Below are 20,595 nucleotides of genomic sequence, written 5' to 3' on the forward strand. Positions count from 1 at the left end.
TCTGAGCATCTCCTCTCACAGCTCCACCAACTGCCTCTTCTTACATAACCCCCTCCCCCTCCAGCCTGCTTGTCTTTTTTGGCTTATTTCTCTCTTTCTCGACATTAGGATGTTCACCTTTATCACAGCCACTTTCCCATGCTTGATTTGATTCTCAGTTCTCTCCGATTGTGGCTTTTAAGATGGATGCCTTTGTCATCTCTAATGCTGTTCTTTTATGCCTACTGTAATTCATTCAGATTTACGATGGATGGCTTTTGTAAATAAAGCACATCAATGTGGCCTTCAAAGATAAATGAAGCCTCCTTTGGAATCTTGACAGACAAGATGGAGTCATGAACGGAGTGGAGGTTTCCTGTCGAATGAGGCACTGTCACTGCCTTATATCCTCTATTTGAACATCTTTTCCCTCATTCATCATCAGTGTGTGCTCAAAAACTGCCAACCAAGCCATTACATAAGTAAAACTACTTGGTAAACGTTGAAAGTGCTGGAGAAGGCATTTAAAATGACACATTGGACAAACGAGCAGAGGATTTACGAAAGTGCATAAGGTGAAATCAGTAAAGCCTGTCAGACACAGCCTAGAATAAATAGGCATATAATTTCACTGTTGTTTAGAACAAACAGGCAGTTGATAGATGAAGCCTCTCCCATCCTAGCAAGCAAATGGCTTTCTGTTCATGCTTTTCCTCCCTATACTTGGTGGAATCTCTTCTGCAGCCACTGATACCTCACCCTCCATTTTAGTGCTATGCTCCTGGTCTCTGTTCTCTCACCTTCTTTCTCCCTCACTCATGAACGTACAGATAAATGCACCCCCTCCCAGCCAGATCCTGCTTCTCTAAATACGGCATGCAAGCACAGGTTCATATGCACTGCACATCCATGCAGGCTGTTGCTCACATACGCGGTTGTATCTTCCATTTCACACACCGAGAGCGACCCTTCCCCCATCCCTCCTCACTCACACGCACACACGCACACCTTACTTAATTACAGTTTGTATTCGTAGGTTCTGTCTGACATGCTCTGCCAGAAAACAGGCAAAATGAAAAAGGCCAATCTAATTAAATCGGCACATGGACAAATGTAAATGACCAAGAAGAACTGCATTATTTTTGTGCAACACTTAACACATCAGGTTCTTTCATTTGTAGTATTTCATCTCATCTTTGCTAAGTGATCCAAGTCTGTAAATATTGAAAAACATTGAAAAAATGACCGGAACCTCTGCAAGAGCAGCTATTTAGAGAGGTTATTTAAGAAAAGCTCTGTTCAGTCACTCCCTTATTCTGTCTTCCCCAAAGAAAAGACATCCAACAAGAAACTGTTCTTTCCTTAGTTCTGAACATGTCTTTATAATAAGCATGATATGCATAAAATGTCCAGGTCCTTTTAGCTGCAAGTGAATATATAAATAGAATACTTAGATGCATTCTATGCTAATATCCCTCATTTGGTTATGGAATACAGTCAAACTATACATTCACTGCTGCTCACAAATCCCTGTAAAATATATGATTTGTACCTATGGTTTGAGGAAGGTACAATATTATGGTTGCACTATGAAGACATGGAGATTTAGCTATACACAGCCATCTTAAGACAATAAATCTTCAATGAAATTACAGTAAGATTTCTGCACAACAATAAAACATTGAATCAAAAGAAGCAATCCTGCTAGAAGCCCTTATGCAGAGGGACCTCCATTATAGGCTTTGAACAGAAGGATCAGCTCCACCAAACGTGTTCACACTTGTGTTAGCTCCAACCTAGCAACCGCATACACCCATTTATGGCCTCAGTGGCATGGGCAGTTATCAAACACGGAAAAAGCGTTTACCTGGTCATACCAGTCCCGATTGGAGCAGGTGCATTCTGGCCACCATCCTCCTTGCCCTCCCGAGTTGTTTCCATTCACCTTGGGACCACCCTTGGATTGGCTCTTGGGATTGGGGCCTCCAGGACCCCCGGCAGACATCATTTTTCCTTTACTTCTCCCCAGCGTGCCCCCTCCGCCCATTCCCGCTCCTCCACCTGAGGTCTGTGGCGGTAAGGTCTGACCACCTCCATAGCCAGCCGGATATCCATAGGGTTCTGGCTGCCAGTCTCCGTACGCCGGGGCATCCATCCTGCGCAGGGCAGCCATGCGGGTCACCTCATAGCATTCTGGGCACTTACAGCAGTGGTGGTGTTTGTGCATGCTGGCTGGCTCACACGGCGTGGCGCTCTCTCACGCTGCTGCTGTTGCTGCTGCTGCCTGCTCAGATCAAACACAGCACACGGCGCTGCTCGGCTCAGGGAACAGCAAGGCTAGTGGAAAAAAAAGCACGAATCGCAGCAACGTCGCCGACTTTCACAAGCCCTGTTACCCCCTCTTTGTTCCTCCCAATCCGGAAAAAGCAGATGAAGAGGCAGCAAGCAGGAAAGGGGTAATACAAAAAGGACTGTAGTCTTCCTCCGTTCGATGAAAAAGATTTGGGAAAATATCGCTGAAAATACTGTATACGATCTCACAATCAGAGACCAGCCCCGATGACAGAATATTCTTCTTGCCGTTCTTGGTTCACAGTGATATGTATATAAATTCATAGATATATATATTCATTTGTTTATATATGTATATATTTACACACACACAAATACATATAAAAATATGAATATAAACAGACAAGCACAAATGCACAGTTATATACAGGTATATTATGTATATATTTATATATATATATAAATAACTATATGCGTGTGTACAAATATATATATAAACAATTTGTATATATATAAATGATATCCGTGATTTTTCCTCTGGATTTCTCTTCTTTTTTACCAGCTAGATTTCCTCCTTTTCTTCCTCCTGCAATGGGTAGCAATTTTCTTTCGATCTCGCTCTCTTCTCAGTTTGCAGAGAGGAGCTGAGCATTGAATTGCCTCTCAGCCCGCTTGCCCTAGATGTGGATTATACAGAGGGACGTGAGCAAGCGAGAGGGGGAGAGAGAAAGAGAGAGAGAGAGAGAGAGAGAGAGCAAGGCAGAGAAGGGGAGAGGGAGATGCATAGCAGCATCCCTCCAGCACCTCAGCTCTGACAGCCACAGCCAATCAACTTGCAGCACAGCCATCAGCAGCAGCACCAACAGGACTCTCAGTGCATCAGTGACTGCTCTTAAAGGGGCAGTGCACCATAAAATCAGCATGAGCACAGAAAGGGCACAATGATCCAGAGTTTCCAGTGCTCATCTGATGCTGGTTCAACGTAAGAAAGACTCAAAGCCAACCTTAGCATACACATAAGATCTGTGTTAATGTGATGTATAAAAAGAGGCTGTAGGTATTACAGACATTACATACTAGTGCTGTCTGACATATTGTCTATACAGACACACTATGAAATAGTCCCACTGTGGTACTTTTGAATGTTAGCAATATTTTTAGCAATATATTTCATACATAATGAGCAGAATATTCAGGATTTATTCCCCACAAAATAGCAGTATTCTTGTTGCCAAGCAGCTTGTTTACAGGTTTTTAGGTTATTACATTTTATTTGGTGCACTTTACTCATGGTAAGGTTTCCTCTGATGCAGATTTAAAAGACGAAAACAAAGAGAAGAAGAAATATGAGTTCATTAACTTTACTGACCCAAACTTAAACGGGAATGATGTATACAAAGTCATTCAGAGTAGTTAGATGTGAAATGCTCCGCATTAAAGGTACTTACCAAGTCAGAATTATTCACAATAGTAGTGATAGAAGCAGATATCTAAAGTGTAATATCTCAAAAAGCTACTTCACAGAAAATTATTATATGAAATGGTTACAATTCTGCTGCCTGATGCCTGAGACACTGATTCACAATAATTCTGATATATTCTGATATAAGATTTTGGCTTTGACCTAAAGTATTTTTTTAAATTCCATTCATAGTGGCAAGGTACACCGAGGGTGTTCTTAGGCAAAACACTCCCAAAAGAAGACACGCAAATATTTTACCATTATCAACATTATCTACCAAACCAGTTCAAAGTCAGACTTGAAAACATATTTTGGACTTTTAATTGACCTGATTTTAAGACTAAAAACCTTTCATTTGAATGATCTTACATCTTAATTAAGTTTATTTTAATTAAAACAACAACTGAAATGATTGTAAATGACATGACTGAAAGTTCAGTTTCATTGCAAATACAACCATAAGGGCTCTAACATGTTTCCAAATGTTTCAGTAGTGACTGTTTCTGTTATTGACAATTTCAGCAAACTGTGAGCACAATTAACATGCTAGCTACATGACCAGCACACACAGCTTTAAACAGCTGTGCACACATAAAATCACATTTTGTATTAAAACACAAAAAGTTTACATAATGGAAGAAAATCCATTAGATTGATTAGATTGATTTAATTCTGTAGAATGGTCCATATATAAAAACTCCAAAGACATATGTAGGTTCACTATTGGTTTTGGATAGTAATTAAAATAGCTATATTTGTGTTGTAATCATTGTGACCTTTGGTTCCTATCATCTACTGTAAGGAAATCTGTTGATAAGTTGCTCTACAATGCACCATTTCAAATCAAATCGGCTTTGTTTACATCTCAACACCTGAATTATGCAGAAACTTTGAAAAATCAGTGGAATTCCCCTTTAAAGGTCATTTGGTACTGCAATGAAATTAATACATATTGTGGTATAGAACTGTATCAAAACCACCCAGCAATATTTCAGACCAAACAATATCATAAAAATATTTCTTTCACAAAATTTCTCATGTCTCAATATGTCTCATTTGTATTTTGCTGTTAGGACAGAACTGCAATTGTCTTTTTTTTCATGATGACTACAAAATGGTAAATCACAAAGAGTACATAAACACTAAATCACAGAAGAAGAGATTTAAGATACTGTGTGTGTGTATATATATATATATATATATATATATATAAACGCAATTCTTATTACAAATGTTTCATAATCAGTGGAAAACATCAGCCCTGACCACCAAGACAGAGTGATGTTTTCATATGCATGTCCACTTAAGAACAAGAATTACACACTTCTGTCTCAGCGTAGGTGGTGTGAGAGGGGGAAGGAAAGATAGTGAGAATGAAAGGAAAGGCTGCCTGAAGAAGTCTGTAGAGAACAAATTGTGTACAGCCTGGAATGTAGGCAAATCAACTTGTTTTAGAAGACATTTCTATCAATAATAATAAAGAAGTTAAAACAGAGGCCATTGTAGAAAATTTCAGATTACAGTTTGAGACATTGTTAAGCCTGGTAACATCACAATGCTTAATCTTCTCTTGGATATGCAGAGAAGCTGACAGAAAGAAGTTGTCTGCAATTAACAAGTGTACAACTGACCATCTCAACATCCTCAAAAGGCTGTTATAGATATGCTGTTGACACCATTCTGTGACTGGACTGGATTAGGTTTTGACTGAGGTTAGGGTTAGGATTAGGGCCATGGTGAGGGTTAGAATTAGGTTTTGGGTTGACATTTATAGATATGAATCTGGACACTCCAAGTAAGTGAAAAACAGCTGAATTCAGCTGATTATAAACAAATTTTATTCCCGCAGTTGAAAAGTCTCTTGATAATCTACTGAATGTATCATGTAACATATAAACAATACATCTACTTAATGTAAGTAATGTATCAACAATATATCTTCAAACGGTGTTCCCAAAAATACTATTTTAATAGGAAATACATTTTGTTCTCTCATTGTGTGATAAATCAAATGTCTTCACAGGCCAAGTTTGGCCCATGACCTAAACTTTGGGCAACATCAATGCCCATAATTTCAGATGTTCAGTCACTTCTACACACAAAATGAAAATGTATTTGTACTCATTTGGACAGTTATACAATTTCCCACATACTGTTAGTTATATTTATAATTCAGTGACATGACACTAGAAAATGACATTTGTAGCTGGGCAGCAAAGCAGCAGTGTACAGCACATCTGGATTAAATAATAGTATATAATATACTACTGATACAGAATGATCATATAATGCCAAAAATAGTACATTCCGCTTATGGATGCAAATGAATCTTCAAAGTGAGAGAATAAAATGACGTGTGTAGTGTGTGCGTCTGTGTGTGTGTGTGTGTGTGTGTGTGTGTGTGTGTGTGTGTGTGTGTGTGTGTGTGTGTGTGTGTGTGTGTGTGAGCATGTGCATGTGTGTTCCTGCATGAACTGCCTTGTTTGTGAGTCCTTACACTGACTGCACACTGTACCGTTAGAGCTCTACTAGGAGGCACAAACAGCAGACACAGCGACACGTAATTATATGCAATGGTAGCTCCTTTCATTATCACAATATTCTATTCCTGTAACTTGTAGAGACTGTGAAAGCAGAACAGAAAGAGGGGGAACTTTTACATTTGGAGAGAGAGCTGAGGGCCAGTCAAGACTCTGATTCAGCGAAGAAGCACACACTAACACTGCCAAAGCCAATCAGAATGTGCGGGTGATGCTTGGCGGCTGGAAAAGACAGTGCAAGCATATCTACCACATGACTGGACACATGTTGTGGCCATCCTCCTCTTTCCCTTTGCACACAGCCCTCTTCTCTACAGCAGCTCCCTATACAGTGATGCACAGTTCAACACTCACCACACAGCGCTGTTTGAATCTACATGATTGGAGATGCAGATTAGAGGGGAAGGGAGAAGGGTAGAACATACTCGTATGCATGCATTATATGTTGGTATTATGTCATGTGTTTGTGTGTGATTTTTCCAGTGTATGAGTGCATGGGGGCGTTTCTAGTACCTCTAGGGAAAGAATCCTACTCCTTCAAAGATTATATAATATAAAAATAAAAAAATATATAAAAAAACATTCTGTATGTCTCTGCAGTCAGAGCCAATCAGTGACCAAACTGTGTGCATCTGTCACACTAAGGAATGGCATGAGGGAGAGAGAGAAAGGAAAAGATGGAAAACATAGTTAGGTTGTCAAGCGGTTGCCAGTCAGAATACCGGAGCACTGCTTAAAGAAAAGCATGCCTTGTGCATCTTTGTTTCAATTATAGTTACAAAATCAAGCTCCATCTGTCTTATTTCTGGAAATGTGCATCCATATATGATGCACTGTTGCAGGCTATTGCATATACTGTCCATGTGAAAAAGCTGACAGATGCATCCTCTCAGGCTGAATTCTAAAAACAAATTTTAGTGCCATTAGTACAGCTGGATGGTTCAGTAATAGACATTTACACAGCATCCTATTACTGTATATGTCTCATTAAATATTTGCATTTTATAAAGTCAATAACCACATATCTTGATTTCATATGATCCAATCTGCCTATCATTTGAAGTCTAGATTAAATGTCTAGAAATAGGTTTCAACTCTTCCAAGTATTAATCATTTTTGGAAAATTAAATAAGTTAGGCCTAACATACTCTTGGCATACTGGGAAGAAAGGCTTGCTCATAGCATGAACAGGAAGAAATCCACGTTGGTTTTAAAAGGGGGCAGAGCCCACCTTACGGCAAATATCTTACAACTGTCAGTCTCACTGTCAGCCCCTGCAAGCCCCCATTACATAAACCCTCCAGCCTGCCTCACGCCCCTTTGCATATACTCTCACACAGCAAAGCATCTATAGAAAATTTCTGGAATTTCTGTGCATTCTCATATCAGCCCATGCTACTGCTCTCTAATCACCTGACAGGATGCATGCCCATATAAGGCAGGATGAGACACAGGCAGTCTTAAAGGGACAGTAACACTGTTACTAAGCATCCTTTGAATGAAATGCAGAGGCAACGCTGTGTAGAACACAGTGTGCTCTTTGAATCAGCGTAAAGATCTGTCACAGGCCTTGATGACTTTCATCCTGTAATTTTCATTGGATAGGTCATCGCACTGGGGAATTTCTGTACCAACAATTTCCTTCCTATTGTACGTGGCTCACACGATTCCTGCATGTTTCAGTTGGCTCTGACAGAGTGAACACTTGCCAGTGTTTCATGGAAAGCTGAAGGCAGAGAAGACGAGGCTACACATTACCACACTCACTAGATACTAAACAAAAGCTCCTATGAAGGATGTGACTCCTATTAATAGGGCTGGTGGCAGAAAACAGCTGCTGCACCAAACACTGCACATCTGAGCGACAGTATAATGATAGAGGTGAGCCACAGAAAAAACACAGAGATAGTGACGAGAGGAAAAGAGAGATGGAGAAAGGAGTATATGAGGTGAATGGAAAGTGAATGGGAGTTAAGGGACTAAACTGAAGAAGAGAGGCTTTAATAAGGCATTGTAGGGGCTCAGGGAAAGGAAAGAGAGACCAATGGGAGGAACCAGAAACGAGGTAAGAGATATAGGAGCTAAGTAAATGGAGAATGCTAATCATGAGTGAGACGAAATGATAGGACTAAAAATGGCTAAAGGGACCATGACTAGAAATCTATGCCTAGGAACAGATGAGACTTGAAAAGGGAAAGATGTCTTAGAATTCAAAAAAACAAAAAGAAGAAAATAACATTCTGTTATGAAATAGCACTTCTATGTATTTGCATGTCTGATTGAGACATTCGATTCACTTTCAGTTGAGGTTGTTCAACTGTTAGAATATCCATACATTTTATGCGTTTGCCCATATTATAATGGCGCACACATATGATAGAGTATAAGGTACAGAGATGCAAAAGAGAGAAAAACAGAGACAGAGGGAGGGAGAGTGAGCGAGGCAGCCTGTCTGTGGGGATGCAAGCAGAGGGAGGAATTTCGTTTCCATGGTAACCTGCAGAAGGCTGAACTCTGGGTGTCCGTTCCAGCTCTGACTGTGTTGCACTGCGCCGGCCCTCGCCTCTCAGCCGACTCGTTCCCTTCATCCTCCCCCACTCTTTCCTTCTTTTTCTCTCTCTCACTCTATCATTTCTTCTTTATTCGTGCCTCTCTCTATCCTTCCCCTGCACCACGTATCCCCCGTCCTCCCTCCATGTGTGTGAAGAGAGACACAGCTCTCCGTTCGGCTCAGCAGCACACAGCCTTGCTGTCAACAGAATGTTCTTGCCTTGCGCTCTAGTATATGGTTTAATGCGGAGAAATGACACTTGACACGTCTTTAAAACCCACTGAGCCTACATTCCTAAGCCACAAATTGAGACCCCGCAACCACCTCCTCTTTTCCTCCTCCCCCTCACGCCCCCACCCCTCGAACTAGTTCTCCACTCAGCTGAAAAGCCAGCGCCTGCAGGCATTGTGCTGCCATGTGCCACTGGGCGTGTTGTGATTGGGAAGGCATGTGAAAATGAGGGCTGCCATGATATAGTGGAGCTCTGTATGCCTTTGGAGCCATTATGTTTTTGGAGCACTCTAAGAAATAATGTGACATCATGATTACCGCCACATCTGTTTTTTGGCAAACAGGGGGCTTATTGATTCGGCTGTAATGTGACTTAGGCAGGATCCACAGTCTAAATGAATCTTTATAACACCTGCAATCATTGTTAATGTGTTCATCACAGAATCATATAAATAACCTTAAGATATGGCAATATTGCAATACAATCATGCAGACTGTTCTGAATACCAGGATTTAAGCATCTTATGAACCAAATTATCCATTTGTGAACCCAAACCTGTGATTTATCTGGCACTATACAGCACCATGCTAATGTCAGAAACTATACTTCATTTATTTAATGTCCAGTTAAAACAGCCAATTTTTAATTTTTCAGGAGATATTTCTGAAGGGATTAGAGAAGATAATCTACTTGCATAACAAAGGGGAATGTCAACAGAAAATAACTGAAAAACAGGAGTTTCCTAAACTGGAATTCAAAAAATGCTTAAAAGATTTAGAGAAAATAGGACCTCTAACAACCATGCAAGACCTGGTAGCCCACCAAAACTGTTGCTATCAGGCAAACAGTACATAAAGCTTTCATTTTTGAGAGTCAGGAGAACATAAGTCTCCACACTTGCTCTTGGGATAAAAGGATGTAGATCAAGGATCTAAAAGTGTAGCTGTCAAGAAGACATTTCGGAGAAAAGCAAACAAACAGAAAAGAAGAAACTGCAACTGCAAATCAAATAAAGAAGATCCTGGTGTTCTCACGAAAATGGACTGGCCACCCCAGAGTCTAGACCTGAACGTCATTGAATGTGTTTGGATTGTGAGAAAAAACTCAGAAAAAGCAACCAACTTCTAAGACTGAACCATGGAGATAAGAATTTAAAATCTCTGCAGATTTCTTTGAAAAACTAAAAGTAAGTCTAACAATCAGTGATAGACGGCTTTCCATCACTCAAGGTAATGTTATTCCACTGTACTGCATCCAAGTGCTGGGGAGTTTCCTATCTCTCTGGCTAACATTCAGCATTGGACATGGTGACCTTAGATTCACAAGCAGCTGCTCCTCAGTGTCCCAGTCTATTGGCAATACTTTTCTATGGAGAGTACACAAGCTGTTTTTGTGCAATTAACTGCATGTGAAAGCAACGAAAGAACCTTAATGTAGTTGAATTCACTAATTACAAGCGGTCTGAACATCTGGAAACTCTTATTTTCTATAACTATGAAACAGTTAAATGAATGCTTGAGGTCTCAAATCAGCAAGTATGTAGTTTCGGAAAACCGGTAAGTACTGCTACTCATACTGTTAACATGATGTAACAACCAAATATCTTATCCAGAAACAGCAATGTCTGTCTTTATAAGTATTCTTAATTCAGCATTACATGTGTGGACAAAGAAAAGGAGTAGCCTTATTAAGCAACTCATAAAAATGGCATCTTCAAATCAACTCACATTTCACACAAATCTGAAACCCTCATATACATTCATTCATAGACAAGCACTGTGTTTGTTTTAAGCAATAGTCCTTATTAACACAATGAAACTGCCAGATCTTACATTCTTCTCTTAATAGCTTTAGGAATTCTAAACTGGACAACACTGTTGTACTCAAACAAATCCTAATGTAACTTCTAAACAGTCAACATCATTTAACCTCCAGTTTCCCACTAACCTTAGGTGCCTCTATATGGGAGCGACTCACAAGCCCGGCCACTCTCTCCACCTTCTGTGGGCTCCTCCTGCTGGTCACTCGCACTCGTGACACACCCTCCATCTCCGAGCTCTGCTACACAATTCATAAAAGAGAATATCAGACAGCAGCAAATTCAAAGATTAAATGTGAATAACCAATTTGTGATATGACTGATCATTTGCAATAGATGAGTATTATATTACCTTAAAGAATGCAAGTTCAATCATATGCATCTGGCAACACTATAATTCCAATTTAATGATATTACAGTTCAGAGACAGTGATAGCTATGCTGTGTTTATATGTATATTAATTAACTCACAGCCATTTGTGTTTGTTCCTCTGTTTTTCAGTTGTTTACGTTCTAGCATCAGATTAACAGTCACAACAGCAAAGCGAACAAGAGCTCATGGGCTTTCTCTGGAATATTCCAGCGCAGGCACCAAAAAGCATTTGTTGTGCAAAGAGACAGTACTGCAAACACTGCATGGCTGGTAACCTGAACTGGAAACCTCAGTGTATCAGACTGACAGCACATGACAAAGCAATAGAAAAGAGAAAAGAAAACAAGTACAACATAAACAAACAGAAAAAAAAAACTAAAATGCTGAGCATGACAAAATCCAACTAAAAACACTCAAGCAGCAGAGGCAAGTTGCAAAGCACTGCAAATCAGATCAGTGGATCTAAAGTCACAGGACAGGTACAGTAACGGCTGGGAGAAATAATGACATCTATTCATTATGATATGAAACTAATAATGCCACAAATTGTAAATATAGCAATCTCATGAGGGAAGAGTGAACAATGTATCTTCTTAATTGTTAACACTACATAGCATCACTGACTGAAAGTGTTTTCTAGATAAACCTAGCTTCATTTAGAGCTTGTGGTAAATATGTAGATTAAATGAAACTTGCATATAAGTAAATACATTTTTATATATGTCAACTTGTATATATGTAAACCGTTGTTCAGATTCTATTTCAGTATGTTATGCTCAAAGAAATGTAAAGAAATTCAGTAAAAGATCACATTTACACAACTTTCCTCTTAGTCCATAGTCGATCGGCCAAGACATGTTTGGTGTCTGAAATTTGTTTACTAGTTTTGCACTGTAGCAGCAAGGCTTAAAGTAGTTAACAAGTAATTTAAGTCAATGACATGCAAAGTCTTTTAGTCTGACATAAACTTCTATTATATTTGCCTTTTAGCTTTACTGCAAAGCTAAAGAAACAAACTTCAGACACTAAATATGTCTTGATGGATCGGTTACTTTTGGAGGATAAGTGAAACAATTGTGTAAATTAGATTTTTTAAGAAACATTTTCTTTAAGATTCTATATCACCAGAGACTTAGGAAGTATTTAAGTATTCGTTTAGGACCACCAACTCATAGATTGTTCTCTAACTGTGCCAACTGTACCAAAACCCATCCCACATGGAAAACAAACAGGCAGCAGAGGACAACCTTTGGAACAAGTCACAACAGCAAGAGGTTAATTATTAATAGCTTATTACAATATGTTACAAAAACATCATCTTTGTGTGTAATTTCACACATCTAAAACTGATCACTAAAATGAAACTGAAAGCAGCAGGTAAATTAACTAGCTATAGAAGCAAATATCCCAATCTGAATTCTTAAAAATAGCAGACTGCATTATTATTACAGACTAAAAATAATAACAATATGAAGCTTTATTTCTTTAGCACATTGCATAGATTTACAAGGTGTCTCATAATGTTTATCTGTGTGAAATAGCACATAAAGCAAAAAAATGGCAGTTAAAAAATGAAAACTAATTATTATTCAACTAATAAAAATGCAATGACAGGACAGCAGGAAGATAGCAATTATAAGACATAATCATTTTCAGGATGTTAAAAAAATAATGTAAAAGTAACATACCAGTAAAAGTAAGGAGCGTAATAAATTGCTAAATGAAGAAATGTTTTTTTAATCATTAATATATGGAGAATATTTACTGATAGCATGTTTCAGACCTTCAGTGCACAAAAACAAAGGGTGGCCTCTCTTTTTTTTATACATGCTAGGACTCATTCATCAGATCTAGCTGACAACTGTCTCCTAATGTGCTAATGTGTAGAAGGATGAACAAGCAAACAAATAAATGAATGAATAAAAGAGAGGCAGACAGATGAGCTTGCTTAAAAACTCAGTAATACTTGCTATATTAGCTTTTGTTCATGGTTAGTTTCCTCTTTGTATGTTTCTCTATCTCAAAGAGAAAGAGACTGTAGGGGAACACAGATGTTTGTGAAAACTGTGTGGATGGGAGAAGCCAAATGATTGGTGGGGGTATCAATTACATAAAAGGACTACCCAGTTTACACTGAAAGAGATTTAGTGGGTATTGAAAAGTTATTCACGGGGTATACTTTGTACACGTATATTGTGTGTCCGCAGGAGCAACATTAACCTACTTAGAAAGAAAACATGGATTTAGGCTCCCTGGGGCTGTAAACGTTAAATCTGCGTTCAGAATTACAAGATTTCTAACTTCAGCGATTGTCTGTTGAGTTAAATTTCCAAATCTGTTATATAGGTTTTTACCCGTCTTGCCATTCATCCAGCTAACAATCCAGTAAAGGCAGGTTACTAGCTTATCTAGAAAGGTGCACTTCATTTTATACATTAACTTCCAAAATACTGAAGAAAACAACAGTTTCAAGAAATATTGCTTTAGTCTCAAAGCCTGTATGGAGACATTATTGGTACTCACTATCATTTAACCCTTTACATGGTCAGGGACTGTCAGTGGGCCCAAAGTTTAATTACACACTTATATAACCTGAATAATACACCTTCGTGTGTAATAAGCCTGGCAGATTAAAGGTTTAATGAATGGACAAACAAGAAACAAACCTTTAACAAACTTAGTATATGTGAGTGTATGTGTAATGATATGTCTTGCTGTGGAAACTCCGCAATTACCCTCTAGGACCAATAAAGCTCTTTCTTTATTTCTTTCTATCTTTCTATCTATCTATCTATCTATCTATCTATCTATCTAACATACAGTAAGGGCAAATTGTGTAAACTGAGGCTAGATGAGTGAGGCTTCACACTTATAATTATCTAAAAACTCAAGTCATCCTTATTCCAAAACCTAAATAACTGATCTGTGCTTTAGTCAATCACAAATGCTGCTAATAGCTGTTCTTCTGTAGCCTCTGCACAGAATCAGTGAATTTGCAGACTCATTTCATTTAACTCCTCTCCTCTGCTCAGGTGACAATGTGTTGTGAATGCTAATGAGAACTGCACTGGACATTCTCTCAGCTCCAGCCCTCCCTTCACTGCCAGCTGCCTCTCACCCAACACCCGGTTGCTCCCCAGGGCAGAGCTTTGCATTTCCATACAGTCATCATGGCCTGTGCTGGGCCTGGAACATTCAACACCACATATAACACAGTGAGTCAGTGACCCCTGCAGTATTTCCATGGAAGAGTGGCTCTTGTCACACAGTAATGATGCATCTCCAAAGACCTGCAGGAAAAACCTGCATAGCTGTTAGATTATGTCTGAGACAAAATAGTGCGTAAACTTTCAAATCTTGCCAAATTTGCCAGATCCTTACTAATGTATTACAAAATATTGTTTTAAAAAATGCAGCATAATTAGTTTGGATCATAACTGGATCATTTTATTAAAATATAACACAATCAGCTTGTTTCTAATAACAATTACTAACTTCATTAATATTGTAGCGTCCCACTACCGGCACATTCAGCCATGATGAGAGCATGTGAACAGTCGTGACTGATAACTTGGAGATGGGTGAATGTGTTGCTCATGCTGTTCTGACCTAGGCTATGGGCCTGGCTGGTTAAGTGTAGTGGTCAATGTGACCTACCCTGCTTCACGGCTGTTTGACAGCACTGCGCAATAGGCTTCTCATGCTGTGTTACTGTGTTAATAAAATTGCACTTGTCTGAAGCGGTCTTCTTTGTCTCTGCCTACACCACAATAAGATTTAGTGTAGATTCACTACAGTATATAAAATATCTCTAAAACCATTTAAGCCTACTATTTGTCTGCATTTGAATAAACTACTTGTTTAGAATATATTTACAATTTCATTGGCTTCCACAATACATTTTTAACCACTAATAATTATAATATCTTATATTATTATTAAATATAATATCTTCACAATACTTCCTTAAGTGTGCATGATACAAATGAGCCTCTAACCAGTCACTGAATGATTTACTATTTGCTGTGCACGAGTCAAGGCATTTATAAACACACACACACACACACACACACACACACTATAGTGCCAAAAGTATTCGCTCATCTGTCTTTACATGCATATGAACTTGAGTGAGATCCCATTCTTAATCCATAGGGTTTAATATGATGTTGACCCACACTTTGCAGCTATAACAGCTTCAACTCCTCTGGGAAGGCTTTCCACAAGGTTTAGGAGTGTATTTATGGAAATATCTGACCATTCTTTCAGAAGCGCATTTGTGAGGTCAGACACTGATGTTAGATGAGAAGGCCTGGTTCGCAGTCTGTGCTCTAATTGCCAGATGGAGAAGAGTGATTCATCACTCCAGGGAACCCGTATCCACTGCTATAGAGTCCAGTGGTGGCGCTTTACACCACTGCATTCGATGCTTTGTATTGCGCTTGGTGATGTACGGCTTGGATGCAGCTGCTCAGCCATGGCAACTCATTCCATGAAGCTCACTATGATGTTTGTGAGCTAATCTGAAGGCCACCTGAGTTTGGAGGTCTGTAGCGATTGACTCTGCAGAAAGTTGGTGACCTCTGTGCACTATGCGTCTCAGCATCCACTGACCTCGCTGTGTCATTTTATGTCGCCTACCACTTTGTTGCTGTCATTCCCAATCACTTCCACTTCCATAATACCACTGACAGTTGACTGTGGAATATTTAGCAGCGAGGAAATTTCACGACCAGTACCACACTGGAATTCACTCCTGAGCTCCTGAAAGCAACCCATTCTTTCACAAATGTTTATATAAGCAGTCTGCATGCCTAGGTGCTTGGTTTTATACACCTGTGCCCATTGAAGTAATTGGAACACCTAAATTCAATGCTTTGGATGGGTGAGTGAATACTTTTGGCAATATATAGTATATTGTAAGGTATACTGCAATCACAGTATGCAGCTACTCTATGGTGTTCGGTCCATATCATAGAACCCATATTAATTGTGTCAAAATTATCAGAAATTATCAAGTTTAGTTTCTTTAAAGTAAATGAAAATTTTACCTCAAAACATTTCATACGATTCATTTCATTTTAAACAGCGTACTAAATGCTGCTATTTATTAACAGTTGCATAATTATGAAAATAAAGGTTTCCCAAAAGAATCTAAAGCTAAAATCCAGGGACCCTCCACTTTAATGATGAAAAAAATACCCAGAGTATGTCCATAACCACATCCAGTCATACGAAATTAAACATACACTTACATTAAATGTAGTACACCACCATTAGAAATGCATTCAGTACTCCTTTCAAGAAGAAACAACTAATAACCTCAGCAGTAACAAAAACACATGTTTGCAGTTACAACTTACTGCAAAACCAGAGGCGAAAGGGTTTATTAACAAGGATATTGTGTTACTCAGTATTGTTTACATGATTTCTAGTGAAGTATTTCATCAAAGGAGTTAATGCTAAAAACCTTGTAAGCTACAGCCCGTACAGAACACAGCTGCAACATGGTCACATATGCAAACCTGGTCTGTTTGTGTTTCACTATTTAATTGCTGCCACTCAAACTGTTTAAACACATCTGCACTGACCAGCGCAGGAGAGTGAAAGAATGTTGATTTTCTGAAATGAAGTGAAAATAAGCTAACATATCCTGTACAAGGAATATTTAAATATAGCAATCTCTGTAAATCTATATTTACATGCTTAGTTTAACATATTGTAAAAAAAAAAACACACAAAATATTTAATTTACCACGACTTGTGCACATTTTCCCCAATATGCCAAATTCTGCAAATGAACAGAAATGAAATGAATAGCAATAAATCGTGTGCTCTCAGTAGAAGATATGTTAGCTTCACTGAAGAAACAATTTGGGCTCCATAATATTTTTCTCCCCACCAGACCCCATTCCAAACCCAAGCATACGAACACAGTACATACTGCAGGTCACAGTAATTCTAACTAACAGTGTTAATGATGCAAAAAAACTGCTAATACACTGCAAACAGAAGAGATTTTATCATGTTGTAAACTGGACATCTTAGTTGATTGGGCCTATTTGTTTGCTGTATTATCCTTTTAAACTACACTATATTGCCAAAAGTATTCACTCACCCATCCAAATTGAATTCAGGTGTTCCAATCATTTCCATGGCCACAGGTGTATAAAAGTATGCTCTCAGTAGAGGATATGTGAACTTCTTTTTTATTTATTTTTTAATTTAGAAAATCAACAAAACATGGCATTTGACGGCAGCACCCAAATTTCAGAATTCTACGAGTGCACGTGTATGTATTCACATATTTTGTCCATACAACTTGATCAAAAAGACAAACAACCCATAATCAACAATGAGCTAATGTGGCCTTACTCAGTGGTATTTAGAGCGACTGACAATCTACTCTTCTGCAGGCTGGTTAGGCTGCATGGTCTTTACTGCAGTGGTGCAGTGGGGGCTGAAGAAACAATCTGGGCTCCATAATATTTTTCTCCCCACCAGGCTTTCCGAGATTGCAAACACAAGCGTGGGGGTTATTTTCTCTACTCTGTCTATAAATATTTCACGTGGCCATGTGACTAGACACTTTTAATGAAAGGGTTCGATGCCATGGTTATGTTGCCCACTGATGAGCACTCAGTGTTGTCTCTGCAGTCCTTCCTAAAAATGACTAATGCTCTATAGTGCATGACTCCCTCTCTTGCACTCTCTGCCTGCCTTTCACACTCACTTTTCTCTTTTTCCTTCTCACTGGTCTTCTCTCAGTCTTCCTTTCCCCTCTGTTTCGCTCATTAGAACTCACTATGTCCTTTTCATTTTTCCTGCATTTTTTCAACTGAATGATTGCTTTCAAAATGTAACTAACATAATACTATAATCTGTTTGGTATGTGTATCTTTCTACAAAATGCTTTATTTGAAACTTGGTATCTGTATTCTGAATACTGTTTTTCATTTTTCAATTGTCACTGTCTTCTATAAAGAACTGTACCTCCAATGTTTCCTTAGGGCCATTCTCTTTTTTTCCATTCTCTGTTGCATTTAGCTGCAGGGTCACCTCATAGCACTCTTGAATATCTGAAAATAATAGAATAACAATGTCATGGTGGGAAACACAAATCATTTACAGTTGAAATACTTATCTCAATAGCTTGCATGATCAGAATAATGGCTAGCTTATAAAAACAAACACCGGCATGAAGTACATCCACAAATAAAACAGATTATAAGATTAGCCTAATTCGTAATAAGGCATTCAACAATATCATGTTAAACTAAAATCAGCAAAGGAAAACCTACCAGTCATGCCAAAAGACACAGGTGCAAAACTTTCATGAGAGAAATATTACAAGGTCAACAAAGTCAGTTCTTGGCTCAACCTGAGCATCAGCCCTGCCATTGTAGGGCTCTATAAATATCATCCAGCAGCTCCATCCAAATTTCCTGCCCATACTGAGTTTAGAGGGCAGCAGCAGTGACACTCACTTAGAAAGGCTGTTTAAGTGACTCACTACTGATAGAACCGTGAAGTACACAGTACATAATGCAGGCCACAGTAATGCTAACTAACAGTGTTAATGATCCAAAAAAAAACTGCTAACACACTGGAAACTGATGAGACTTTATCATGTTGTAAACTGGAGATCATAGTGGATTGAGCCTATTTGTTTGCTGTATTATCCTTTTAAACTACTAAGAGGTATGCCAGTTGAAACAACAGACTATGTGTGTTCACAGAGAAAGGCCTGAACAAGCTATTCAAAAACAATTTAACCTAATTCATTAAGGAGATGCGTAGGTCTTCTCAGTCTAGATGTCCAAACAATGAACAGTGTTAGCTTCAGACTATATCTATTATGTCCGAAATGCATCACACAGTCTTCAAAACACTCCACAAAAAGGTTCACTAAATTTTCATGAAAAAAAAAAATACAGCACTGTGCAAAAGTCAGAGACCACCATTTCATTTATTTAATTTCCTGTCAAAATGGCCACTGAGTACAAGTTATTCATTTTTAACATCAGTGAAAAAAAGAGAAAACATACAATACTGTGCAAAAGTCTTAGGCACCCAAGACACATTTTCAAACTCTATTTATTTCTATTTATTTATGTAGTATGTGTTTATTTGCTGAGAGAAGTGTTAATATATATATATATATATATATATATATATATATATAAAAAATAAAATAAATGGTGATTTTATGGATGTTAGTGTGTTTGTTTAACCATTTTCAAACCTCTCCTCGAGGAAGCCCAGTGTTATATGTAGTTAAAAAGCAACTCGTGGTTTGATCAGTGCTTCAGTGCAAGTCTCTGTGGTGGCTGTGAAGGTTCAAGGAAAAATATGGACCCAATAAATTCTTGTTACTTTTTATTGTTTTTATGTTTATTTGAATTATGAATATGACTTTATTCTAATGTATATTGTGATAAACTCACTGCTGAGGTAAATTGTTAAAAAAATTGCTTAGATGCCTAAAACTTCTGCACAGTACTGTATATTTCGCAGAAAACACACATGCCTTAACAACTAAATATAATACAACTTTTCAGTATATAGTGGGTTCAGCCTTTGCCTTTATTATAGCTTCCATTCTTTCCTGGAGACTTGCTTCGGAGGGATATTTTGCAGGGATATTTTTCCGTACTTCCAAATTCCAGTCTTAGACATTTTCTGCTTCTTGCAAGCCAAGTAATACCACACACATTTCACACTGAGGTCTAAGCCTAGTGCTGGACAGTCCATTGTTCTGAGAACACTATCAGCTTCTAAGTTTCATGTGCAAATATTCTCCTTTTGCCTATTTTCTGTTTTCAGCATCAGCTTCTTGATGGCTACAGCCTTTCAGACCCACAGAGTTAAATTGCATTCTCACAATGGAAAATGGATAGAGATATCTGTGGATGTTTTCAGACCTGAAGCAAGAGTGCAACTTGATTTCCTCCTTTATCTCAAAAATGAAAGCTTAAAGTATTGTTTATAATTATGAACGGTCCCATTTTTGTTATATCTTTTAATCATTTAGCAAGACTGAGCTTCTATTCATCCCTAGAACTATAGGTCTTCACCATCATCTTGCCATCTTATTCAAGAACTCTTTGGCCATTCTGTCTGAGGATGCAAGAAGTCTTGGTGTGATTCTGGATGACCAGTCATCATTCTTAATTCATATTGCAAGCCTGACGCAATCATGCAAGTTTCTTCTGCAAAACATCTGTTTTTCTCTCTCAGGAGGCCATCTAGGTGCTAGTTCAGTCTCTTGTCATTTTAAGGCTTGACCACTGCAGTTTGCTCTTGGTCAGTCTTCTTATGTGGGCCATCAGACTCCTGCAACTCAT

At 38.4% G+C, this 20,595-nt stretch overlaps 1 protein-coding gene across 9 annotated transcripts in view; it reads right to left on the reverse strand.

Annotated features, from left to right (window-relative positions):
- dlg3 (discs, large homolog 3 (Drosophila)) overlaps window positions 1-20,595 on the reverse strand; it is a 105,408-nt gene that overhangs the window by 76,441 nt on the left and 8,372 nt on the right. For 2 of the 9 annotated variants that reach the window (XM_017707155.2, XM_017707151.2), the window contains exon 1: window positions 1,847-2,691. In XM_017707155.2, the coding sequence (XP_017562644.1) occupies window positions 1,847-2,206 (360 nt within the window). In that variant the 5' untranslated portion in view covers window positions 2,207-2,691. Of the gene's footprint in view, window positions 1-1,846; window positions 2,698-11,003; window positions 11,118-18,241; window positions 18,328-18,549; window positions 18,572-20,595 lie in introns of those variants that run through there. The other 7 variants (XM_017707158.2, XM_017707152.2, XM_017707159.2 and 4 more) reach the window with 6 other exon arrangements.

Source organism: Pygocentrus nattereri, chromosome 8, assembly GCF_015220715.1.
Source record: "Pygocentrus nattereri isolate fPygNat1 chromosome 8, fPygNat1.pri, whole genome shotgun sequence".
Classification (NCBI taxonomy): Eukaryota; Metazoa; Chordata; class Actinopteri; order Characiformes; family Serrasalmidae; genus Pygocentrus; species Pygocentrus nattereri.